The 26,715-nt window shown below is 41.3% G+C and overlaps 1 protein-coding gene and 1 pseudogene across 2 annotated transcripts; one reads left to right on the top strand and one right to left on the bottom strand.

The window, feature by feature from the left end:
- Positions 1-253: 253 nt before the first annotated feature.
- Positions 254-26,715, top strand: LOC307093728 (mitochondrial adenyl nucleotide antiporter SLC25A24-like; the record flags this gene model as incomplete). Its single annotated transcript, XM_079762021.1, has 10 exons — positions 254-472; positions 8,091-8,217; positions 11,565-11,652; positions 13,223-13,334; positions 16,726-16,884; positions 18,366-18,518; positions 20,897-21,004; positions 24,430-24,597; positions 24,948-25,104; positions 26,543-26,715. The coding sequence occupies 10 exons, from the start codon at positions 254-256 to the stop codon at positions 26,713-26,715; spliced, it is 1,464 nt and encodes a 487-aa protein (XP_079618147.1).
- Positions 14,147-14,780, bottom strand: LOC307093379 (large ribosomal subunit protein uL16-like; annotated as a pseudogene). Its single transcript has one exon. The product of its transcript is annotated as a large ribosomal subunit protein uL16-like (transcript).

Here is a 26,715-nt window from a genome sequence, read left to right as displayed (position 1 = left end):
AGCCCGGAGGCGCCGGTACCCTGGCCCCGGGGGGCTCGGAACCCGGAACCCGGAACCACAGTGGCTCTGCCAGGCGGTTGCCATGGCCGCGCTGACGGCCTGGATCAGCCTCCTGGCGGCAGCAGCGTCGTCGTCGTCGTCGTGGTGGAGGCGGCGGCAGGTGGCACAGCCGGAGGGCGGGCCAGCCTCGCTGGGGCCCCGAGGCCAGGCGGCTCTGAGGGCCCTGCCACCGCCGGCCAGCCCCCGGGGGGCCATGCTGCGCCGGCTGCGGGGCTTCGTGCTGCCCACGGCCGCCTGCCAGGAGGAGGAGGAGGAGGACACCTTCCCCTACGAGATCCTCTTCCAAGACCTGGACCGCAACGGGGACGGGGTGGTGGACATCGCGGAGCTCCGCGAAGGGCTGAAAAACTGGAGCTCCACGTTTGGCATGGAGTCGGAGAAGGTGCTGGACCCCGAGGACGTGGCTCCGGCAGTCTGGGGGGACGCGGAGGAGAGGGGGAGGCCAAACCCGCCCTTTCTGCAGCTTCTTTCCGAGGCCCGGGCTGTGTGTGAGGGGTGGGCTTCTCGTCCGTGAGCCCCTCCCGCACAGTCATGCAGCCCAGCCAGACACAGTCTCACCCTTCCTGGGACAGTCGCTGCCCTCAGTGACCAAAGCCTTCTCCTGGGCATTTTGGGACATGCCGGGTGGGTTCCTGGAGACGCAGTCCCCAGGTGCTGATCCCGCACAGAATCCAGGAGCTGTGTTAGCCTTTGTGAATGCAGGAGTACAAGACCTCTTTGATCAGTACATGCCCACCTCCAGGCCGGCACCGATGGGGCCCCAGCGCTGCTGTGTCTTTCTGACACCCACAGGGTTTGGGGCGAGTCAGACCCTGATCCAGGGGTTGACAGCACAGTAGCTGATTGTTTAGGACATTGCCCTCATTCCTAGTAGGGGTGCCTGCCTTCTCTAGACGGGTCTTTGACTTGATTATTTAAAAATGGTTTAGATCAGCGGTTCTCAACCTGTGGGTTGCGACCCCTTTGGGGGTCGAACGACCCTTTCACAGGGGTCGCCTAAGACCATCGAAAACACAGATATTTACATTATGATTCATTAACAGTAGCAAAATCACAGTGATGACGTAGCAACGAAAATAATTTCATGGTTGGGGGTCCCCACAACATGAGGAGCTGTATTAAAGGGTTGCAGCATTAGGAAGGTTGAGACCCACTGGTTTAGATGGAAGGGACAGCGTATCCAGAGAAAACAATTGTTCTGTTTCCCCTCTCTCAATGCTGGACACTCTTCAGGTAGCACCCCACTTGTTGCACCAGTGAGAGGTGTGTGCGTGTGTGCATGAAGTCCAAACGTCCCTGTGGCTCAGGAAATTTCCTTCAGAGTTCTGTGCGCCCAAAACTCCTCCTCTGAATTAACTTTTACCTCATTGTCTCATACTTCTATCCTCCCACTCAGCGTAGTCCCTTCAGATTAATGACTTAATCATTAATATGTTATCTCTAGAATTTTTAAAAAAATGTTTTTATTGATTTTATTTTATTTTATTTTATTTTTTTTCCCAATTTTTTTATTAAGGTATTATATGTGTACATATCTTACCATTGCCCTCCCCACACCCCACTCCCATATATGCCCCCACCCCCCAGAGTTTTGCATCCATTGGTTATGCTTATATGCATGCATACAAGTCCTTTGATTGATCTCTTATCTCCCCCACCTCTCCCTAACCTTCCCCTTGTAATTTGACAGTCTGTTTGATGCTTTACTGTCTCTGTATCTATCTTTTTGTTCAAGTTTATAATGTTCTTTATTATCCATAAATGAGTGAGATCATGTGGTATTTTTCTTTCATTGACTGACTTATTTCACTTAACATAATGTTCTCCAATTCCTCCCAGGTTGCTGCAAATGATGAGAATTCCTTCTTTTTTATGGCAGCATAGTATTCCATTGTGTAGATGTACCACAGTTTTCTGATCCAGTCATCTGCTGACGGGCACCTAGGCTGTTTCCAAATCTTAGCTATGGTGAATTGCGCTGCTATGAACATAGGGGTGCATATATCCTTTCTAATTGGTGTTTCTAGTTTCTTCGGATATATTCCCAGGAGTGGGATTACTGGGTCAAATGGGAGTTCCATTTTCAGTTTTTTGAGGAAACTCCATACTGTTCTCCACAGTGGCTGCACCAGTCTGCAATCCCACCAGCAGTGCACGAGGGTTCCTTTTTCTCCGCATCCTCGCCAACACTTGTCGTTTGTTGATTTGTTGATGATAGCCATTCTGACAGGTGTGAGATGGTACCGCATTGTTGTTTTGATTTGCATCTCTCGGATAATTAGTGACGTTGAGCATGTTTTCATGTGTCTCTTGGCCTTCCTTCTGTCTTCTTTTGAAAAGATTCTATTTAGGTCTGTTGCCCATTTTTTTATTGGATCATTTATCTTCCTTTTATTAAGTTGTATAAGCTGCCTGTAGATGTTGGAGATTAAACCTTTATCAGTGATGCCATTTGCAAATATGTTCTCCCATGCAGTGGGCCTTCTTGTTGTTTTGTTGATGGTTTCTTTTGCTGTGAAAAAGCTTTTTATTTTGATGTAGTCCCATTTGTTAATTTTCTCTTTAGCTTCCATTGCCCTAGGGGCAGTGTCAGTGAAGAATTTCTTTTGGCATATGTCTGACATTTTGCTGCCTGTGGATTGCTCTAGTATTTTTATGGTTTCCCGTCTTATGTTTAAGTCCTGTATCCATTTTGAGTTTATTTTTGTGTATGGCGTAAGTTGGTGATCAAGCTTCATTTTTTTGCATGTATCTGTCCAATTTTCCCAACACCATTTATTGAAGAGACTGTCTTTATTCCATTGTATGTTCATGCCTCCTTTGTCAAATATTAATTGAGCATAGTGGTTTGGGTCAATATCTGGATTCTCTATTCTGTTCCATTGATCTATATGTCTGTTCTTGTGCCAGTACCAGGCTGTTTTGAGAACAGTGGCTTTGTAATACAGCTTGAAATCTGGTATTGAGATCCCTCCTACTTTATTCTTCTTTCTCAGGATTGCTGTGGCTATTCGGGGTCTTTTTTTATTCCAGATGAATTTTTGGAGAGTTCTTTCAAGGTCTGTGAAATATGCCGTTGGTATTTTAATGGGGAGTGCATTGAATCTATAGATTGCTTTGGGTAGTATGGACATTTTAATGATGTTGATTCTACCAATCCATGAACATGGTATGTTCTTCCATCTGTTTACGTCTTCCTCTATCTCTTTTTTCAGTGTCCTGTAGTTTTCCGTGTATAGGTCTTTTACCTCCTTAGTTAAGTTTATTCCTAGGTATCTTAATTTTTTTGGTGCGATGGTAAATGGGATTGCCTTTTTAGTCTCTCTGTCTGTAAGTTCACTATTGGTGTATAGAAAGGCCATAGATTTCTTGGCGTTAATTTTGTATCCTGCTACATTGCCGAATTCATTTATTAAGTCTATGAGTTTTTTGACGGAGTCTTTCGGATTTTTTATGTACAATATCATGTCGTCTGCAAATAAAGACAGCTTTACTTGTTCTTTTCCAATCTGGATGCCTTTTATTTCTTCTTCTTGTCTAATTGCAATGGCTAATACTTCCAGTACTATGTCAAACAGGAGTGGTGAGAGTGGGCATCCCTGTCTTGTTCCTGTTCTTAGGGGAAATGTCTTTAGTTTTTGTCCATTGAGTATGATGTTTGCTGTGGGTTTATCATATATAGCTTTTATTATGTTGAGGTATGAGCCATCTATTCCCACCTTGTTGAGAGCTTTTATCAAGAAAGGGTGTTGGATTTTGTCAAATGCTTTTTCTGCATCAATTGATATGACTATGTGATTTTTATCTTTCAATTTGTTTATGTGATGTATCACGTTTATTGATTTGCGGATATTGTACCATCCTTGCATTCCTGGGATAAATCCTACTTGGTCATGGTGTATGATCTTTCTGATGTACTGCTGGAGCCGATTTGCTAGAATTTTGTTGAGGATTTTGGCATCTATGTTCATGAGGGATATTGGTCTGTAATTCTCTTTCATTGTGTTGTCTTTATCTGGTTTTGGTATTAGGGTGATGCTGGCTTCATAGAAGGAGCTTGGAAGTGTTCCTTCCACTTGAATTTTTTGGAATAGTCTGAGGAGGATAGGTTTTAGTTCTTCCTTGAATGTTTGGTAAAACTCTCCTGTGAAGCCATCTGGCCCCGGGCTTTTGTTTGCTGGAAGCTTTTTGATGACTGCTTCAATTTCGTCCATAGTTATTGGCCTATTGAGCTGTTTAGATTCTTCTTGATTGATTTTTGGAAGGTTATATTTTTCTAGGAATATGTCCATTTCCTCCAGATTGTCCAGTTTGTTGGAATAGAGTTGTTCGTAGTATTTTGTAACAATCCTTTGTATCTCAGCGGGGTCTGTTGTTATTTCACCTCTTTCATTTCTGATTTTGTTTATTTGGGTCCTCTCTCTTTGCTTCTTGGTGAGCCTGGCTAGAGGTCCATCAATCTTGTTTATCCTTTCAAAGAACCAGCTCTTGGTTTTGTTGATCTTATGTATTGTTTCTTTGGTCTCTATGTCATTTATCTCCGCTCTGATCTTTGTTATTTCCTTCCTTCTGGTTACACTGGGCTTTTCTTGCTGCTCTTTTTCTAGCTCTTTGAGTTGTAGGTTTAAGTAATTTATTACCATTGTTTCTTGTTTTTTGCAATAGGCCTGTAGAGCTATGAACTTCCCTCTCAAGACTGCTTTCGCTGTGTCCCATAGATTTTGGATTGTTGTGTTTTCATTGTCATTTGTTGCCATGATGTTTTTTATTTCTTCCTTGATCTCTCTGGTGACCCAGTCCTTGTTTAATAGCATGCTGTTTAGTCTCCATGTGTTTGATTTCTTTGGATTGTATTTATTGTAGTTGATTTCCAGTTTTATGCCACTGTGATCTGAGAAGATGCTTGATATAATTTCTATCTTCTTGAATTTGAAGAGACTTTGCCTGTGACCCAGAATATGGTCTATCTTTGAAAATGACCCATGTGCACTTGAGAAGAATGTATATTCTGTGGCTTTGGGGTGAAATGTTCTGAAGATGTCAATTAATTCCATCTGGTCTAGTGAGTCATTTAGGATTGCTGTTTCTTTGCTGATTTTTTGTTTAGAGGATTTGTCCAGTGGTGATAGTGGGGTATTAAAGTCTCCTACTATGATTGTGTTGCTATTAATCTCTCCCTTGATATCCTCCAGGAGTTTTTTTATGTAATTGGGTGCTCCTATATTGGGAGCGTATATGTTTACCAGAATTATTTCTTCTTGTTGGATTTCTCCCTTTAGTATTATGAAGTGGCCTTCCTTATCTCTTGTTATGGCATTTACTTTGAGGTCTATTTTGTCAGATATAAGTATTGCTACCCCAGCTTTTTTTTCATTTCCATTTGCCTGAAAGATATTTTTCCATCCCTTCACTTTCAATCTGTGTGAGTCTCTTGTTCTGAGGTGGGTCTCTTGTAGACAGCATATATATGGGTCGTGTTTTTTTATCCATTCAGCTACTCGATGTCTTTTGATTGGAGCATTTAGTCCGTTTACATTTAAAGTTATTACTGAAAGGTATTTGTTTGCAGTCATATCTATTTTTGTGTCTGTATTCCTTCTTACCTGTTTATTTCTTCTTTTTACAGTATTCCCTTTAGCAATTCTTGCATTGCTGGTTTGGTGGTGATAAACTCCCTGAGGCTTTTTTTGTCTGCAAAGCTCCTGATTTCCCCTTCAATTTTGATTGATAGTCTTGCTGGATATAGTATTCTTGGATTCAGACCTTTGCTTTGCAACACTTTGTATACCTCCTTCCATTCACTTCTAGCTTGTTGTGTTTCTGATGAGTAATCATTTGACAATCTGATGGGTGTTCCTTTGTAGGTAACTCTCTGTCTCTCTCTTGCCGCCTTTAGGATTCTCTCTTTATCATTTATATTTGCCATTGAAATTATGACATGTCTTGGTGTGGGTCTTTTGGGGTTGATCCTGCTTGGGACTCTCTTTACTTGCGTAACTTTTATCTTTCCCATATCCGGGAAGTTTTCTGTCATTATTTCTTCAAATAGATTTTCTAATCCCTGCTGCTCTTCTTGTCCTTCTGGCAGCCCTATTATACGCATGTTACTTCGTTTCATGTTGTCCCGAAGCTCCCTTAGGCTTTCCTCCTGCTTTTTAATTTTTTTCTCCAATTGCTGTTCAGCTTGAGCTTGTTTCTGTACCTGATCTTCTAACTCACTAATTCGGTCCTCTGCTTCTTGTAATCTACTGTTGAAACTTTCCATGGTGTTTTTGATTGTAGCTATATCACTTTTCATTTCTTCCTGATTCTTGCATAAGTTGTTGATTTTCTCATCCATCCGATGTATAAATTCCATGACCATTACTCTGAACTCCTTTTCGGTCATGTTGCAAGCTTCATTTTCACTAATTTCCTTTCTTGGCGACTCCACATTTTCTTTCCTCTGTGAGTTATTTCGTTTCCCCATTCTGGCTATTACCAGAAAGCTCAAGCTTCTGTTTGCGTGGACCTGGGTCGTGTGCTGTGGGGACTTCGCTCCACCCTAGTTTCACTGAAGTGCTCTGACACTAGGACGTGTGACTGTCTTTGGTTGGTGGGAACCAAACTTGCCCAGGATCAGTGTCCCCAGTGTTCCGTGTGGTCTCGTGTGCACATTTAGAATCAGGGGCCCTGTCTGCACCACACTGTTGGTATGTGCCGAGAATGAGGTCCTTAGCATGTGCCAGGAGTCAGAGTTTCCCTGTGTCTGCACCAAGACTCGAGTGTCAAAGTCTCTGTTGCCTTGTGCGGTTTCTCGTTGAGAATCAGGGTCCCTGTGTGTGCACGCACCAACAATTGGGGTCGCTGGCTCTTAGTGTGAATGCGCTGTGAGTCAGGGATCCCAGGCAGCTGTGTCCGGCGTGCCAAATTCCCTGAAGTGGGGCTGCGTCCTGTGTGTGCTCTCTCTACTGAGCCAAACCGGCTAGAGCGCACATTCTTAAAAACCTGAAGGTGAGCCGGCTCAGTGCACTCTCCCAAAGTCCCAGAAGGGGGGCGGAGTCCGTCCTGCGCGCCAAATTCCCCAAAGGGAAGCCCCTCTGTGCACGCTTTTAAGAATCTCCGAAGGGGGAGCTGTGCCCCGCGAGCCAAATTCCCCCAAATTCCCCGAAGGGGAGCCCTCTGTGCGCACTGACAGATTTCCCCGACGGGGAGCTGCTTCTGTCCCGTGCGCGAGCGCGCGCCAAATTCTGTTTTTATTGATTTTAGAGAGAGGGGAAGGGAGAGGGAGAAACATCGATGAGAGAAAAACATCAATTGGCTGCCTCCTGTACACCCGCTAGTGGGGATTGAGCCAGCAACCCGGCGTGTACCCTGACCAGGAATTGAATCTGGTGACCTCTTGGTTGATGGGTCAGTGCTCAACCACTGAGCAACACCGGCCCGGCTAGAATTTCACATATTTTATCTCATTTAATTAATAGAGTATGAGTCTCTGATGGCAAGACCTATGTATCTTGGTATCTTTATGCTTTCAGAGTATTTGGCATTCATTAATAACCGCAGGTCAATTCTTCTAAGATTCATAATTATTTGGAATGACATGTGGCTATTGACTCTAGCATTGCACAGTTGTTGTTGTTTTTTTTTAAAAAAAGATAACTTACTTAGCTTTGTAGCTGTGACTGAAAAACTAGGCCAATGGCTGTGGATGGAAATCATAATTAGCATGATGAAATTCACCAGTGTTGTATGATGAAACTCACCAATGTTGTATGATGAAACTCACCAATGTTGTATGATGAAATTCACCAATGTTGTATGATGAAATTCACCAATGTTGTATGATGAAACTCACCAATGTTGTATGATGAAATTCACCAGTGTTGTATGATGAAATTCACCAATGTTGTATGATGAAACTCACCAATGTTGTATGATGAAATTCACCAGTGTTGTATGATGAAATTCACCAATGTTGTATGATGAAACTCACCAATGTTGGAATGGTACAGGGGCTTCACTTGCCAATGGTTTCTTCTTTCCTGCAGGAAATTTTTAAAGCTGGAGATACCAATGCTGATTCCAGATTGGACTTCCAAGAGTTTATGCAATACCTTAAAGACCATGAGAAAAAAATGAGGCTGGCATTTAATAGTCTGGACTTAAATAAGGATGGTGCGTATGTGTGTGTTTTATTCACAATTAGCTTAACATGAATAGCAGTACCAAAGGATATGTCTACTAGCCTTTAACTAACTCCTGCTATCAAAGATTCAATTCTGTTACTTGGTTAGCAGCAATTTTTTAATTTCTAAAAATAACATATAAACTGTATTTGTTGTTACAATTTCTGTGTGGTTACCATCTTTTAAAAAAATTAATTAGTTAATTTTGGTTACCATCTTTTAATGAAATAGTTTTTGCCCTCTGTTATGCTACTTGGCTGAGTGGGTAGGTCTTTCCAGTTGTTTGCAGTATATGTCATTGTAGTTTAAAAAATGATATTTGTTGTTTTCTTGTTTATTTTGAAAATATTTCAGTTACAGGTAAGTTAGGTAACACAGAAAACCTCCGGAAAGAAAGTAAAAGTTACTTGTAATGCTGCTGTCTAGAGATCAGATTTAGCATTTTTATTTATTTTTATATTTCCTTTTAGACTTTTTGTCTGTTCTTTTTCCTTTCGCTCTCTTTAGATGCAATTGCAGTCACACTGTGTGTGTAGTTAGGTATCCTGCTTTTTTAAAAAATATTCTTATATTTATTGATTTCAGAGCAGAAGGGAGAGGAAGAGAGAGATAGGAACATCAATGATGAGAGAGAATCACTGATCGGCTGCCTCCTGCATGCCCCACACTGGGGATTGAGCCCGCAACCTGGGCATGTGCCCTGACTGGGAATCGAACCGTGACCTCCTGGTTCATAGGTCAACGCTCAACCACTGAGCCACACTGGCTGGGCTTGCTTTTTTCTTTTAATGTTATCATGTAAGCATTTCTGCTTCATTTAATATTCTTCACAAACATATATTTTTTAAACATATTTTTATTGATTTTAGAGAGGGAGTGGGAGAGATGGAAACATCAGTGATGAGATAGAATCATTGATGGGCTGCCTCCTGCATGATTGGGGATCAAGCCTGCAACCTGTGCATGTGCCCCAACTGGGAATCGAATCTTGACCTCCTGATTCATAGGTCAACGCTGAACCACTGAGCCACCAGGGTTGGGCGACAAACATATTTTTTAATGATCCTAAAGTACTCCATTTGTGAGTAAACTTATCTAATCATTCCCATATTGTTAGATATTTAGGATGTTTCCAGCTTTTTGTTCTTATACATAATGGTGTGACCAATACCCATGCTGACTTGTCCTTTGTTACAAACCCTTAAATCAGAGAGACTGAATGTAGAGTAGAACACTTCTACATCCATATGTGGCTGACCCACCACGGGCATTCAGAACCTAATTATAATCTATTTAAGAAACATGTTAATTTTTAATTTTTGTGAAATCTCATTTTTGTTAATTAAAAAATTCTAAATGTACCAGGAAAGCGATTTAAAGCTGCGGTCGCCAGCTGGTGGTCTGCGGACCACTGGTGGTCCATGAGGTCCGAAAGGTTGGCGACCGCTGGTTTAAAGGATTCCACTGATGCATTCTTGGGTCAAAGAAAATGTAACCTGAATGTCAGAGGCTTTATGACCTGAGCACAAAAGTGGTTCCATCACCCTTAATCCCCAAAGCACAGTGCTTCCAGCTTCCGGGCACTTCCCAGAAGGAGGTGTAGGCTTTTCTGGACCCTCCTACTGAGTAGCACCCAGAGGCATGTCTAGAAATGAGACTGGGCTGTCATTTGCTGCCGCTCTAGGACCGAATGTTCTGCTCTTGTGCTGTTCTAAAATGTCACTATCTCGTGGATGAGTCCGTCATGTCAGCTACATCAGGGAAATTAGAATGCCATTGGTAAAAATATTACGCTCCTATTGTCCCTGGTAAAACTGCACACCAGCGCTTGTAGTTACTGGTAATAATAGAGAATAGTCTTTCTGAGGCAGGATGGAAGTCCCAAAGTAATATAGTGATTAGCAACATGGATCTTTGCACTTCTGCCTTGACTAGCCAAACTGGGACATCAGCGTTCCCAGAGTCTGGCCGAAGTCCACTCTGGCGGAGCGGGCGTCCCACTGGCTTCATTTTGTTTGAGCCCCTGAGCTGCGTCATAGGGAGGAAGCCCTGCTGTTGCCACAGGGCTGCTGCCCACCTGGACCTGTGGGCTCGGGCTCTTGCAGCCCTGCGGGGCCCCCTGACTGTGCACCTGCTCTCGGCGTCCTCATTGCTGCCGCCTCAGTGACCACTTTTGTGTAGCGCTTTCTTACGCAATGTTGAGTGGCTTTATTTTCATGCCCCTGAATCAGATCTTCAGAATGAGCTTGTTAATTCTTTCCAACTTGGTACAATAATCAAGATCTGTCTTAGATCTACAAACTTGGTATGGCAACCCTTGGGGCCAGATGTGTTTAGAAATTCAGAATTTTGCTTTTAGAAAACTGATACTGTGCATATATATTATTATTTAATAATCCAAGTGGGGTCTGGGGCACCACTGTGCAACTATACAGTTGATCTTGAACAACAGGGGCTTTAGGGTCACGGACCCCCCATACCGTAAAAAATCTGAGTACAACTTTTGAGTCCCTAAAATGATAACTCTAGCCGGCCCTTCACATCCGAGGATTCAACCAACTGCGTATTGAAAACAGTATTTAAAAATATATGTTTATTTTTTTCAGAGAGGAAGGGAGAGGGAGTTAGAGATAAAAACAATAATGAGAAAGAATCGTGGATCGGCTGCCTTCTGTAGATCGAGCCTGCAAGACCTGGGCATGTGCCCTTGGCTAGAATCGAACCCAGAACCCTTCAGCTGCAGGCCGACACTCTATCCACTGAGCCAAACCAGCTAGGGCAAAAAGAGTATTTTTAATTTGTAGTTATATATAACCATGGCTGGGAATTCGAAAATACTGTTTTGGTAATAGGTTGGTTGAACCCTTAGAGGTTGGTTGACCTTGGGGATGCAAAACCGTGGATGCAAATCCCCTATTGTATTTATTGTAAAAAATTCGTGTAAAAGTGGACCCGATCAGTTCAAACGTGTTGTTCAAATGTCAACTGTACATGAATATTCTATCAATGAAACAAATACATAACACTAAATTAGATAAATAATTGATTAACATTAACTTCATATCAGTTTAAGACATGTTTTGCCAACAAATATTTTAGTGCCACATTTACTAAACATTTTTTATTTTTTTAAATTCTGGAATGTAAAGCCCTTTTTAATTAAAGTATAGTTGACAAGATGTCTTTTACTTTTAGAGCATTTTAGTCTTTGGGTTGTGAATATGGGATGAGAGGCCTATAAAAGACATGGACTTTTTAAGACTGTTGTGTTCTAAGTATATTTTGCCTTGTTATCTTCTCAGAGACTTTAACTTGACCTTTTTTCACTTTTTAAAGGAGAAATAGAAACTTCAGAAATAATCACTGGTTTGAAGTCATTGGGTATAGATGTTTCTGAAGCTCAGGCAAAAAATATTCTCCGAAGGTCAGCCCTTCTTATTTTTAATAATTTTCATTTTTGTTTAATATTCTAAGTTAGAAACTAATTTCTATAAATATAGCCCATTCTTACCTTTCTTCCCTCCCTTCCTTTGTCCCTCCCTCCCTCCCTCCTTCCCTCCTTCTCTTCCTCTGTCCCTCCCTCCCTCCCTCTCTCCCTCTCTTTCTCCCTTCCTTTATTTCAACATTGCTCACCTTCAGGATTTCCATTAAGCTCACAGCCCTCTAGTAACTACGTTTGTTAGTCGGATGAAGTTATATAACTTAGCACTTGGCCATATATATGTTGTATTCAGTTTTGTAATGGTTCATAGTGAGAGGATAAATTCTACATCCATTATTTCATCTTGGCTGGGACTGGACATCATACTGATCTTTTTGTTGGTGGAGGGAATTCGCTTTTTAGAATTTCCATTGAGAAAAATGCAATTGAAAAAGCATTTCACTTAATTCCACCTTTAACTCAGACTTGAAAGAAACAACAGCTGTTGTATTTTTTTATTTTGAGATGCTTAAAAGTCGAGTAAACACTGACTTTCTCATGGTAAAAAGTGAGTCTTCTCTTTAAATTCATAAGTAAAAGGTTATTTTAAAATTGATTTAAAAGCTCTAAGTAGGGAAAAGAGGGTCAGAGGAAAAATGTTATTAGAAGACTCATAAGGTATAAGGTTCATCCTCAGTCAATTTTATTCATTTATTCATTCATTCAACAAACATTTATTGAGTGCTCAGTGCTAGCAATATAAAGGTGACTTTAAATAGCCTTTCCCTTTAAAAGAGCAAGGCACGTGTGAGAGAAATATAAGTAAATAGTTAAAATTCCATCAGCGGGGCATTCTACAAAATATCTCATCAATACTTTTCAAAACTGTCAAAGTTACCAAAAACAAGGAAAGTTTGAGAAACTCTCACAGCCAAGAGGAGCCTAAGGTGACATGACAACTACCTCAAAATCCTAAAACAAAAGAGGGACATGAGTTAAAAACGAAGGAACTCTGAGGATAGTGTGAACTGTAGTTAATGATGTGTTAATATTGGTTCATTAATTGTAACATGTACCATAATAATGTAAGATGATACCATTAGAGGAAAATGGGTGTAACTCTGTATTATATTCTCAATTAAAAAAAAATCCTCACCCAAGGATATGTTTTTATTGATTTTTAGAGAGAGAGAGAGGAAGGGAGGGAGGGAGGGGGGAGGAAGGGGGGAGAGAGAGAGAGAGAGAGAGAGAGAGAGAGAGACATTGATCAGTTGCTATCTGTATGTGCCCCGACTGGGGATCAAACCCCCAACCTAGGTATGTGCCCTGACTGGGAATTGAACCTGCAACCTTTTGGTGTACAGGACAATGCTCAACCAACTGAGCCACCCAGCCAGGGCTATATTCTCAATTTTTCTAAAAAATAAAGTCTATTAAAATATGAAAGTACAGCAATGTTCATGAAGTCCAAAGGAATGGCTTCTATCATAAATATGTAAGAAACAATTAATTTTTATCATGGTGCTATCTTTGTTATAAATGTTGTAAGCACTGTTTGTTTTTTAAATTCCAGCATGGACAGTGATGGAACAATGACAATAGACTGGGATGAATGGAAGTACTACTTTTTACTTCATCCCGCAAAAACTATCGATGAAATTGCTGGCTTCTGGAAGCGGTCTACTGTAAGATTAGTTTGTATTTTTTATCTGTCATAAGTGTCATAGCTGTTATTATGGTCAATCACACAATCCCTATAATACTTTCAGCCTCAGTGGCTAAAGAAACAGTAATCTCTCCTCATAGTGTTTTCTCCAGTTTCCCACCCACAAAAAATGCTTTTCTCAACTGCATCCTAAAGAATGTTACCTGGGTTTCTGAATCAGAAGGAATATGCATTTATAAAATTTTTAGGGTATTCAGTCTCCATTTTCCAAAATGCCATCTAGCCATGTTATTTCCCAGAATGGCTTGCTACGCCAGCTCACTCCCACCAGCAGTGCCGGAAGGTTCCTGCTTCTCTCTATATTACTGTTACTGGGTATTATCCAGTTTTCTGATATTTGCCATTTCGTTGGACATAAAGTGATATCTTGGTTTAATGTGCATTTCATTGATCCCCACTGCATTTATATCTTGGTCTGTTTTTTCAAATGTATTGAGATAGGATTGATATATAACATTTGTAAGTTAAGGTGTACAACATGATATTTGATACACTTCTATATTGTGAAATGACTACCACAGTAGGGTTAGCTAACACCTCCATCACCTCACATAAGTACTGTTTCTACTTTACATGGGATCCCCAGAACTTAGTCATCTCAGAACTGGAAGTTCATCCCCTTTGGCCAGCACCTCCCCATTTCCTCCACTCGCCAGCCCCTGGCAACCACCATTCTATCTCCGCTTCTATGAATTTGGCTTTTTATTTATTTTTATTGTGGATAGGAAGGAGGGTTTACTGGTGGTTGTAAGGAGCAGGCAGCACTGAGACTCATGAGTGCAGGGCCCACCATTTGTGCAGGGGACCACAAGGATGGATGTATTTGACCCATCTGGGATGAGCCGCTTTTCAGCCACCCTGTCTTCAAACTCATCCGCATTAATTTTAGTAAAACCCCACTTCTTGGAGATGTGGATCTTCTGGCGGCTAGGGTGCTTGAACTTGACTCTGCGTAGGGCCTCAATCACATGCTCCTTGGTCTGCAGCTTGGTGCGGATGGACACGATGACGTGGTCAGCGTGGACCCTGGCCACTGTGGCCTGGGGCTCTCCAAAGGCACCCGCATACCTGTCTGGAGCCTGCCAGCCCCAGCACAGGACAACATCTTGTTGGTGCAGATGGTGTGGAAGGGGTGGGGCTGCACTTGGAGGTGAAAGCCATCTTTGCCAAGCTTTTGACCTTGTACTTGTTGGGACAAATACGGGCAGCCTCCAGGGCTTCGGAGGAGAGCTGCTCGTATTCATCTGACACCATGTGGCCACAGAGTGGGAACTTGTCCACTTTTGCCTTCTTCCGCCCCAGGTCAAAGATGCGGATCTTGGCATCAGGGACACCTCAGCAGAAAGGAGACTTTGGGTACGCTGTTCTTACAATACCGGTGACCCTGGGAGGGGCTGCGGCCCATGGCAACACCAGGATCTTCAGTGGCACGCTGAAGGGAAAGACTGTGAATCTGGCTTGTTAGATTCCACGTATAAGTAATACCATACAGTATTTGTCTTCCTATGTCTGACTTATTTCACTCAGCATGATGTCCTCAAGGTCCATCCATATTATGGAAATGGCAGGATTTCCTTCTTTCTCATGACTGAAGACAATGACCATTGTTTATTATTGTATATAGATGTGTGTATATGTGGGTATGTGTGTGTATGTATGTATATATCTTGCCAATACTTGTTATTTCTTTTCCTTTTTTTTTTTTTTTTTAGGTAATAGCCATTCTAATAAGTGTGAGGTAGTAACTCATTTGGTTTTGTTTTTTTAATATTTATTATTATTGATTTCAGAGAGGAAGGGAGTGGGAGAAAGAGATAGAAACATCAATGATGAGGGAGAATCATTGATCAGCTGCCTCTGGCACGCCCCACACTGGGGATCAAGCCTGCACAAGCCTGCATGTGCCCTGACCGGGAATCAAACCATGACTTCCTGGTTCATAGGTCCATGCTCAACCACTGAGCCATGCCGGCTGGGCTCATTGAGGTTTTGATTTGCATTTTTCCAATTATTAGTGATATGGAACATCTTTTCATACATGTGGACATTTGTATGTCTCTTTAGTTCTTTTGCCCATTTTCAGTGGATTTGTTTGTTTGTTATTTAGTTGTATGAGTTTTTTATATATTTTGGATATTGACCCTTTATCAGCTATATGATTTGTAGATATTTTCTCGCACTTTGTAGGTTGCCTTTCATATTGCTGATTATTTCTTTTGCTGTGCAGAAGCTTTTCAGTTTGATGTAGTCCCACATATTAATTTTTTATTTTATTAATTATGCTTTTGGTGTCAAATCCAAAAAGTCATTGCCAACACCAATGTCAAGGAATTTTTTTGCTGTGTTTTCTTCTAGGAGTTTCACAGTTTAAGATCTTATGTTTAAGCCTTTACTCCATTTCAAGTTAATTCTTGTAAGTGGTGTGAGAGAGAGGTCCAGTTTCATTTTGCTGTATGTGATTATCCATTTCCCCCAGCACCCTTTATTGAAGACACTCTCCTTTTCCACTGAGTATTCTTGGCCCCCTTGTCAAATATTAGTTGACTGTATCTGTGAGGGTTTATTTCTGGGCTCTCGATTGTTCCATTAATTTATGTGTCTGTTTTTATGCCATTACTATACTGTTTTGATTACCATAGCTTTATAGTATAGTTTGAAAGCAGGAGTGTGATTCCTCCAGTTTTGTTCTTTTGTCTGAGGATTGCTTTGTCTATTCAAGGTTTTGTGGTTCCATGTGCATTTTAAGATTTCTTTTCTATTTCTATGAAAAATAACATTGGAATTTTGATGGGGATTGTATTGAATCTATTGGTGGTTCTGGGTAGAATGGACATTTTAACAATATTAACCCTTCCTACCCACGAGCACCATATATCTTTCTATTTATTTGTGTCTTCAATTTCTTTCATCAGTGGGCATTGATTTTATAGTAAACCTATATCTGAATGCATTATTAAAAATTACTTGGTCTAGTACAGTGGTCGGCAAACTGCGGCTCGTGAGCCACATGTGGCTCTTTGGCCCCTTGAGTGTGGCTCTTCCACAAAATACCACGGCCTGGGCAAGTCTATTTTGAAGAAGTGGCATTAGAAGAAGTTTAAGTTTAAAAAATTTGGCTCTCAAAAGAAATTTCAGTCATTGTACTGTTGATATTTGGCTCTGTTGACTAATGAGTTTGCCGACCACTGGTCTAGTACAAGTGCTAAGAACATTGTCAGTCTTCATTATCAGGAGATGAGAGATGAAAAAAAATCTTATGATATTTGATCTTTGTAAAAAAATTATCCTCTTAATTTATCTAGTGTTTCCACTGTTCTCTATCATCTAATTCTGTTTTTACATTTTATTAGGTAATTGACATAGGGGAGAGCATAGCTATTCCAGATGACTTTACTGAGCACGAAAAGAGTTCGGGACATTGGTGGCGGCGTTTGGTGGCAGGAGGAATAGCTAGCGCGATTTCAAGGACGTGCACGGCACCTTTTGACCGCTTGAGAGTCATGATGCAGGTGATGGCGCCCGTTTGGTGGCCCTTACGCGTTAAAGTCATTTGAAAAATCCTTGATAATTTTCAAAAGAAATGTTTTGGAACATCTCATACTAGTCATTAAAGTTGTACATTTTCTGAAAATGTAAAAGGTTATCCTCTTAATTTATCAAGTGTTTGTACTTTTCTCTATAAACTAGTTCTGTTTTTACATTTTATCAGATAATTGGCAGAGGAGACATCTTATTTTTCATACTAAAAGATTTCTTAACTTCTTAAAGATGCTTATATGCTGCTTAAATGAATTTTTATTTGAAATAATAATAGAACCACTCTATTAGGTGTGTTTTTTTTTTTCAGAAATGTAGCTAAATCTATTAAAGAAGTGATAAGACACCATTAGTCTAGTTTATTAGTTATTTCTAGCTTCTGACACTGCCCTGATAGCATGGTTCTACTCTACTACTTAAGTACTAAGAATCTTCCAAAAAAGGGAAATTAAGTTACTTGGAGTATATTATTAACTAATACCTCTTTAGAGTTAATGTTGTCTCATTACTTTTTATTTTACTGAGTAATGAATTGTTAACGGTAGTTATAAAATACTGCATGATTTGATCTGTTAAATAATTAAGATTTAATTTGCTGAATATTTTCTCTTCAAGGATACAAAAATTAATAACCCACAACCTAGTGAATTTAATTTGTAATTAAATTTACACACCTTGGTGTTTTATTGTCTTTGGGATTTTTGGTAACATCATGAAAATTGGTATTGGATTTTGAATAGGTTTTCTTTTGTTGTTTGTGGGTTTTTTTAAAAAATATTTTTATTGATTTCAGAGAGGAAGGGCAAGAGAGAGAGATAGAAACATCGATGATGAGAGAGAATCATTGATCTGCTGCCACCTACATGCCCCCTAATGGGGCTTGAGCCCGCAACCCGTGCATGTGCCCTTGACTGGAATCGAACCCAGGTCCTTTCAGTCTGCAGGCTGATGCTCTATCCACTGAGCCAAACCAGCTAGGGCTCTTTTGTTGTTGTGATGTCTGATCTTATTTTCTAAGATCTTAGAAAATCTTATTTTTGACCGACTCAGATTTAGAGGGAGGAGCTGAGCTGCCAAAAGGCACAGCCTCTGTCTCTTGGCGATCTGTCCCTGGTGTTTTTCTTTGTCTTCCTTCATTCTCCTGGCCCAATTCTGCAGCCTCTGGACTCTGCACTTCTGCCTTCGTTTTCTTACTGTGCTGCTGCTTCAGAAAAATAGCTGATGTGTGTGTTGCAGGACAGGTGGAGCAGCAAGGTGCTGAATCTTGGGGACTTCAGTCCTGGGTTTCACACCTTCTATGTGTTGGAGCTTTCTGACAACAGACTGCTGGACATCATCATCTTTAGAGAGATTGGGAAGTTTGCAGATTCTGCCTGCTCTTTTGGGCCCCACGCGATGAGGCACAGCCCTATTAGTTAGTCCAGGAATATCTTCCTTCTCTTTTTTGTTCCAGGTTCATAGTTCAGAGTCAACAAGAATGAAGATAATTGGTGGGTTTGAGCAGATGATAAAAGAAGGAGGAATTCGTTCTCTTTGGCGAGGAAATGGGACAAATGTTTTCAAAATTGCACCTGAGACGGTCATCAAGATCGGGGCCTATGAACAGGTAAAATGCTATCATCTGTGGAATTTTACAACAGAAATCAGATTAAAAATTTAATGTTTAAAACGTTCAGGTTTTTATGAGAGAAAACTGGAATGTTAAGCAATAGATGTTAATTTAAATGTAAGTGATTTTGTTCTCATTTGGTTACTTTTGTTTTTATATTGCTTTTGTTTATAAGAAATGTTTCATGGCCCTAGCCATTTGGCTCAGTGGACAGAGCATCAGCCAGCGGACCGAGGGGTCCTGGGTTCGATTCCAGTCAAGGGCATGTACCTCGGTTGCAGGCTTCTCCCCTACCTGGGCCTGGTCAAGGTTCGTGCAGGAGGCAACCAATTGATGTGTTTCTCTCACATCGATATTTCTCTCTTGTCTTTCCCTCTCCCTTCCACTCTCTCTAAAAATCAATGGAAAAATATCCTCGGGTGAGGATAAAAGAAAAGAAATGTTTTATAGATTATAGTATATTATTGTAACTGATGTGTATTATTAGTTCTTTTAATTTCAGTATCACAGTGAAGGAAGCCCTCTAAAACATTTCAATATTGGTTTTCCTTTGAGCAATTTGAATGTTTTATTTTAAATTTGTTTATCTGATTTAAGATTTTAGTTGTACTTAATCAATTAATGTTAAGATGAGCTATATTTGTTTTTAAATAGTGTAACCTATTAGCATCACATGAGTCCAAGAGTGCTCTCTGCACATCTCAAGGTTTCCATTTTCTGGGCTGGCCAGGCTCCGATAGCCTCAGAAAAGGCCCAGGAAAGAAAAGCAGAGAGAGATGCCTTAGCTCATGTCTCATAGATCTCACTAAAAGCAGCAAGGAGTGGGCAACAATGACCAAGTTTCTGAGATTTTACAATCCGTTTTCCTAGAACTTCAGGCTCAGAAAGCACATGGTCTCCCTTCCAAGTTATCACAGGAGGCAACATTTCCACAAAGCATTGGACTCAGATTGCAGTATCTGTGTCCTAACAGGGCCACATATTGTTGGTTTTAGTTATGACAGCACCCCACAGCTAGTAACCAATTTCAGTACTTGTTAGGGTTCATTCTAAGCTGTTGTATCAAAGAAATACCAAGATACAGTAGCTTAAATATGCTAGAGGCAAGTGGTCCAGGCCTAACGGTATAGCTCTGCCATCTTCAACACTCAGCTTCAAAAGTCACACCCCTCTGCCATTTCCCAAGTACAGGAAAGAGCAATCCAAAAATCTTTAAGGAGATGTCTCATAATTTGCATACTCAATTTCTCATTGGCCAAAATGAGTTTCTTAGCCACCCAACCTAGCTGCAAGGGAGACGAGGGAAATGTAGTTTATTGCTGAGTTGGCTGTTACTAAACAGAAGATGATAATGATACTAGGAACAGACAGCAGTGTCTGCCACATGAACTGAACCAATCATACTTTCTGATGGGAAGTCACTGATTTGAGAAGCAGATAGTTAATTCTTAAGAGGAACTGAATTGCTTTGATGTGAGACCACTAGAAAAGGCAAACAGGAAAGCATCTTGCCTGGGATAGATAATCTGTTTGCTAAGCTTATCTTGGATTCTAAATACGTTTCCAGTTTCAGTCTCATGAAACTTGACTTATTTAGTTCCTGTGAAGCCTGACCTTTAGGCTGGTATTTCTGATTTTCTTATTTCTTTTTTTTTTAAAATATATTTTTATTGATTTCAGAGAAGAAGAGAGAGGGAGAGAGAGATAGAAACATCAATGATGAGAGAGAATCATTGATTGGCTGCCTCTTGCACTCTCCCCGCCCCCCCCCCCCCCCCCCGCACTGGAGATCAAGCCTGCAACCCGGGCATATGTTCTTGACTGGAATTGAACCTGAGACCTTTCAGTCTGCAGTTCGATGCTCTATCCACTGAGCAAAACTAGCTAGGGTGCTTTCCTCATTTTCACATGTGCTGTTGCAGTAGCCTCCCTGTTTCTTGAGCTAATCAGAGTAAACTGTTGTTCCTTGTAACAAACGTAATTTACCTGGTTATGATTCCTGATTACCCAGTTACCAAGGAATATTTAGTACCTTCTACATGGAAGGTGAGAGGCTAAAAAGAGACAAAAGATAGATCCCCTGAACCCTTTGTGTCATTCGTATGCCTTTTATGAAAATGCTTACGTATAACATTCATGAAAATGCTTAAGTGATTTAATGTTGCTGACTTATTCTTCAGAAAAAAGGGGAAGCAGCTCTTATTATCTTAGACAATTGCATAAAAATTGAAGTCAAGTATTCTACTAGATGCTAATTCAGATATCTATAATACTTTTTCAAGTAATTTTATAGTACTAATTAATGTTATAAACTTAGAAACAATATATAATCCATTTCAGTAATATTGTACATTTCAATACTTTTATTTATACAGTATAAGAAATGGCTTAGTTTTGATGGTGCTAAAATAGGAATTATTCAGAGATTTATATCTGGTTCATTGGCTGGTGTAACTGCTCAGACCTGTATTTACCCCATAGAGGTATGTATTATTATAAAATTTTAATAAAGTAATACTTTTAAATTTTTTAAAGACATAAGTGAATCGCAGGTCAAGAATTTGTACAATAAACAATTTTATAGTTACTGGATTTAAATCTCATATCAAGTATCAATTGGCCTTAGTGCAGTGGTTCTACAGCAGTGGTTCCCACAGGTTGAGAACCGCTAGCAGGGTCGCCTAAGACCATCGGAAAACACAAATATTTACGTTACGATTCATAACAGTAGCAAAATTACAGTTATGAAGTAGCAACGAAAATAATTTTATGGTTGGGGGTCACCACAACATGAGGAACTGTATTAAAGGGTTGCGGCATTAGAAAGGTTGAGAACCATTGCCTTAGTGTATCCTATCTAATAAAAGAGTAATATGCAAATTAACCATCACTCTGCTGTACTCACAAGCCACGCCTACCAGCCAATCAGGAGTGAACATGCAAATAAACCCAACCAAGATGGCTACAGCCACGGAGAGCAGGAGGGAGGCTTGGGTTTCCCCAGCAATGGAGGAAGCCAAGCTTTCCGCCTGCCCTTGCCGGCCTAGGCCTCCACTCAAGGCTACAAAGTTTCAATTATAGAAGATACATAAATCCAAACAGAAATGGTGGCAGCCCCGGAGCTGGAAAGAGCAGGAGGCTAGGGTTTCCCCCAGCGATGGAGGAAGCCAAGCTTTCCGCACACCCTGGCTGGCCCAGGCCTCAGCTTAAGGCTACAAAGTTTCAATTATAGAAGATACATAAATTCCAACAGAAATGGCTGCCACCACGGAGCAAGCAGAAGGCTTGGCTCTGTTCCAGGCTACAAAGTTTCAATTGTAGAAGATAAATAAACCCCAGATACCAGGGCCTCCGCTTGGGTCGCCAGGGGGCAGGGCTGGCCTGCAAACCACCACAGGCCCCTCGCCCAGGCCGCCCCACGCCCCAAGGGAACCCCCACCCTGATCCGGGACATCCTTCAGGGCAAACCAGCTGGCCCCCACCCGTGCCCCAGGCCTCTATCCTATCTAATAAAAAGAGTAATATGCAGATTGACCATCATTCCAACACACAAGATGGCTGCCCCCATGTGGTCAAAGATCCTGCCCCTATGTGGATACAAGATGGCCACCACAAGATGGCCAGCAGGGGAGGGCAGTTGGGAGGGACCAGGCCTGCAAGGGAGGGCAGATGGGGGCAATCAAGCCTGCAGGGGAGGGCAGTTAGGGGTGAACCGGCCTGCAGGGGAGGACAGTTAGGGGTGACCAGGCCTGCAGGGGATGGCAGTTAGGGGCAAACAGGCTGGCAGGGGAGCAGTTAGGCATCAATCAGGCTGGCAGGGGAGTGGTTAGGGGGTGATCAGGCTGGCAGGCAGAAGCGGTTAGGGGCAATCAGGAAGACAGGCAGGCGAGCAGTTGGGAGCCAGCAGTCCTGGATTGAGAGGGATCCCAGATTGGAGAGGGTGCAGGCTGGGCTGAGGGACCCCTTCTTCCCCCACCCCCCCACCCCGTGCACGAATTTCGTGCATCGGGCCTCTAGTATATATATATTTTATTGTTGTTGTTATTTAGGATAAAGATAGTATTTGTAGATGTACCAAGAAGATAACAGTTTTGTTGTCTGCTGTTTAATTGACTCACTCATTAATACTGCACACCCACTACGTGTGAGGTACTTTTCTAGATCCAGAGATGAGTCAGACAGACATTGGTCTTATAGTCCAGAAGGGAGACAAAACATGCACATCAATGCTGATGGTCCAACGTATAAAATATAAATTCTAGAAGAGAGAGCATTAGGAAGCATTAATGGAAATTTAAAGGGGAGAAATGATTTCTAGTTAGGGATTTCATGAAAGGCACTAGTAGATGTGTGAGTTTGGGTTAGAATTTGGAAATTCAGAGATAATGGATAAGAAGAGAGGGCAGTGCCCTGGGGAGGGCAGTGCTTTCCGAATGGGGTCATCCAAAGTGTAGGGTGCTGCAGGAGGTCATAAAACAGGCCTTCCATCTGACTGCTCAGAGGCGGCTCAGGCATTTTGCCCAAACAAGGCAAAGTCGATACCTTTTATTTTTTTATAAATCTTTATTGTTGAAAGTATTACATATGCTCCTTCACCCCCCACCCCCCCATGAACCCCTCCAGCCCTCCCCCGCCCCAGGCCTTCACCACCCTATTGTCTGTGTCCATGGGTTATGCATATATGCAAACAAGGTCTTTGGTTGATTACCTCCCACCCACCCAATCCAGGCAAAGTAGATACTTTAAAAAAAAAAAAATCTTGGGTGCTTTGGAGAGATTTCTCCTACTACTGTGTAGAGTTCCCTAAATTAAATAAATGGAAGTTAAGAGGACAAGGAGTGAGGTTCTAGCAGAAGAATTACAGGGAGCATCGGAATACTGCTCAGCCGCCTCCTGGAGCCCGCTGGGGCCCTCTGTCCCTGCTGTGTTACTGCTTCATGAGCACAAAATGAGCCCAAGTCATATTAAATGACAGCTTGCAGGCCTCACTGTTGCAATAGTCCCCAGAGCATGCATTTAGGCATATACAGGCCCTCTTGTCATGTTGGTTCTTCACTTTGACATGACCATGCACTTCTTTCAAACTTGGAGTTTGGCTATAGTTTTTTTAAAAAAAATATACTTTATTGATTTTTTACAGAGAGGAAGGGAGAGGGATAGAGAGTTAGAAACATTGATGAAAGAGAAACAGCGATCAGCTGCCTCCTGCACACCTCCTGGGGATTTGCCCCCAACCAAGATACATGCCCTTGACCAGAATCAAACCTGGGACCTTTTAGTCCGCAGGTCATCCCTCTATCCACTGAGCCAAACTGGCCAAGTTCATTTAGCACTTAAAAAAACAACACTCTGGCGGAAACCGGTTTGGCTCAGTGGATAGAGCGTCGGTCTGCGGACTGAAGGGTCCCAGGTTCGATTCCGGTCAAGGGCATGTACATTGGTTGCGGGCACATCCCCGTTGGGGGGTGTGCAGGAGGCAGCTGGTCGATGTTTCTCTCTCATCGATGTTTCTAGCTCTCTATCCCTCTCCCTTCCTCTCTGTAAAAAATCAATAAAATATATTAAAAAAAAAACACAAAAAAACAAAAAAAACAACACTCTGAAGCAATAATGAATGTGTGTTAGAATATGTTGCCTTACAGCCCAGTAAGGGGGTTTGATTGGATATATCAATTAGAGCCACAGTGATGAGTTATATTCTCCTGTTTAATTTTTTTAAAAAAACCTCTATACTGTATCATTTCATGCTTGAGTCAGTTAATAAGGAATCAAAATTATGTTTAAGATTGCTTTCTTTTTTGATTTCTCTGATAATTAGTAAACATTGTGATACACTATAGCTTTCTAGATTGCTAGGTGAGCCGAGTGACTCTGGTAACATATTTTCAATATGTTCTTCCACATTTAGGTAATAAAGACCAGACTGACTGTAGGTAAAACTGGACAGTACTCAGGGATTATTGATTGTGGCAAGAAGCTTCTGAAACAACAAGGTGTTAGGACCTTTTACAAAGGCTATGTCCCTAACATGCTAAGCATTGTACCTTATGCAGGCACAGACCTCACTGTTTATGAGGTGAGTTTATCCTCAGAATGTGACATTATGTGTTACATTGGAAAACTTGGTACGATAATGGTTTTTATCCTAAAAATTGGTAATAATTGACTTTTCATGAAATAGCTTCTGACCTGAAAACGTAAGTCTCTCTGAATGAGTTCCCTCATTTATGAAATTTATAAAATGGAGGCAACTATACTGACTTGTCAGGTTTCTGAGGGATTAACTGAGGTAATCTGGAAATGCTCAATAATTCCAGAATCAAGAAGTTCCTCAGTAATGTTTCCTGCAGTTGTGTGAACAATGAATTTCTTCTGCTTCGACCTGCTCAGTAGTTAAAGGATGTTTCCTGCTTTCTTTTCCTCCAGCTTTTGAAGAACTATTGGCTCGACCATAATGCAGGAAGCTCTGTAGAACCTGACTTAATGATTTTGCTGGGATGTAGTACGTTGTCCCACACCAGTGGTCAGATAGCCAGCTTCCCTCTGACCCTTCTTAGAACACGCATGCAGGCTCAAGGTGAGTGTGTGGCTTTTTAAATGAAGTAAGAATCAATTTAAAAAGCTAATAAAATTGTCCTAGCTGATTTGGCTCAGTGGATAGAGCGTAGGCCTGCAGACTGAAGGGTTCCTGGTTTGATTCTTGTCAAGGCACATATCTAGGTTGCAGTTTGATCCTTGGCCCCTGGTTGGGGTGAGTGCAGGAGGCAGCAATCAATCTCCCTCTGTCATCGATGTTTCTCTCTCTCTGTCTCTCCCCCTCCCTTCCACTCTCTCTAAAAATCAATGGAAAAATATCCTCAGGTGAGGATTAATAGCAACAAAAAACAAATTTTAAAAAGCTAATAAAATAAAGAAGTAATAAAATTATTATTAATTCCATGAATTAAAAATAAACTAAATTAAAAAGTTAAAATAAGTTGTTTTAAATGAGTAGAAATTGATTTCAAAGTCAGAAAAACTGTAGAATGGCTAAATAAAAAGCTAATTTTCTGATTGTTAAAGCATGATCTTGAATTATTGTAGAGCCTTTAGTGGAGTTTAGATCTTCTTTCCTCTACAAAGTTCTCTGTGGAACTCTCCACATTTGTTTCCGTTCCGGATGGTCGTTTTCCAGAGCTTACGGCTAGGAAGCGCCAAGCAGAGCAATAGGAAAGGCTTTACTTTCCTCAGACTGAGTCAGCAGTAACTCAGCATGAACTTGAATTCCTTTGCCACATTCTGCAGCGGGAACTTCATACATTTGTGCAGTTGAATGCATTGTTTTGTTCTGTTTCACGCGAGGAGACGTGAAACAGAAGGGAGGGCATCTGCTTGTTCCTATTAGGTGCAAAGTCAGGAATTTAGGTTTTAAGAAAAGACCCTACAAACTGAAAAAAAAAAAAAACCCCACCTCTCACATAATCCTATTAGTATCTTCCTGAGTAAATTCCTTAAGGGGTCATGTGGTAAGCAATATTCTTTTATATTCTCCCCCCGCTTCTTTTTGGGATGATTTTGGGGTTTAATTTACATGGCACTCCGGGTGGGGAATCTCTCCATCCATCCCATCACCTGCCCACGCCCCAGCAGACTATTGACGTCGCACCCCATTCCCAGTGCTCCTGTGAGGTCCCTCACTGAAGACTTTCAATGCTGTTCAGCAGAGCCCTTGCATGACGGGAAGCGTTCTTGTCTGCTGCTCAGTACGGCAGCCGCAAGGCGCACTGGCTGTCGGGCACTTGAAGTGTCGTGCAACTGAGAAACTAAATTTTTAGTTTTACTTAATTTTAATGAATTTAGATTCAGATAGTCACATGTGTCTAGTGACTATGGTATTGGACCAGATGGGACTATTCTATAGGTAGGGAGCGAGGTGTACTCTGAAATAATTTCATCCCCTGTAAATTCTCGTTAATCACTGTACTGTCTTAATATATGAAGATTAAATATTGAATTACACTGATTTTTTTTTCAATTTATAGCAGAGAAGGAAAAAACAACCACCATGATTCGTCTCATTCAAGATATATATTACAAAGAAGGAAAAATGGGCTTTTTCAGGGGCCTCACCCCAAATATCATAAAAGTGCTTCCTGCAATAGTCATCAGCTGTGTGGCTTATGAACTAGTGAAAAGACCGTTGGAATTAACTTAG

This window comes from Cnephaeus nilssonii, assembly GCF_951640355.1.
Source record: "Cnephaeus nilssonii genome assembly, chromosome: 21".
NCBI lineage: Eukaryota > Metazoa > Chordata > Mammalia > Chiroptera > Vespertilionidae > Cnephaeus > Cnephaeus nilssonii.
This window is presented reverse-complemented; position numbering and strand designations above follow the sequence as displayed.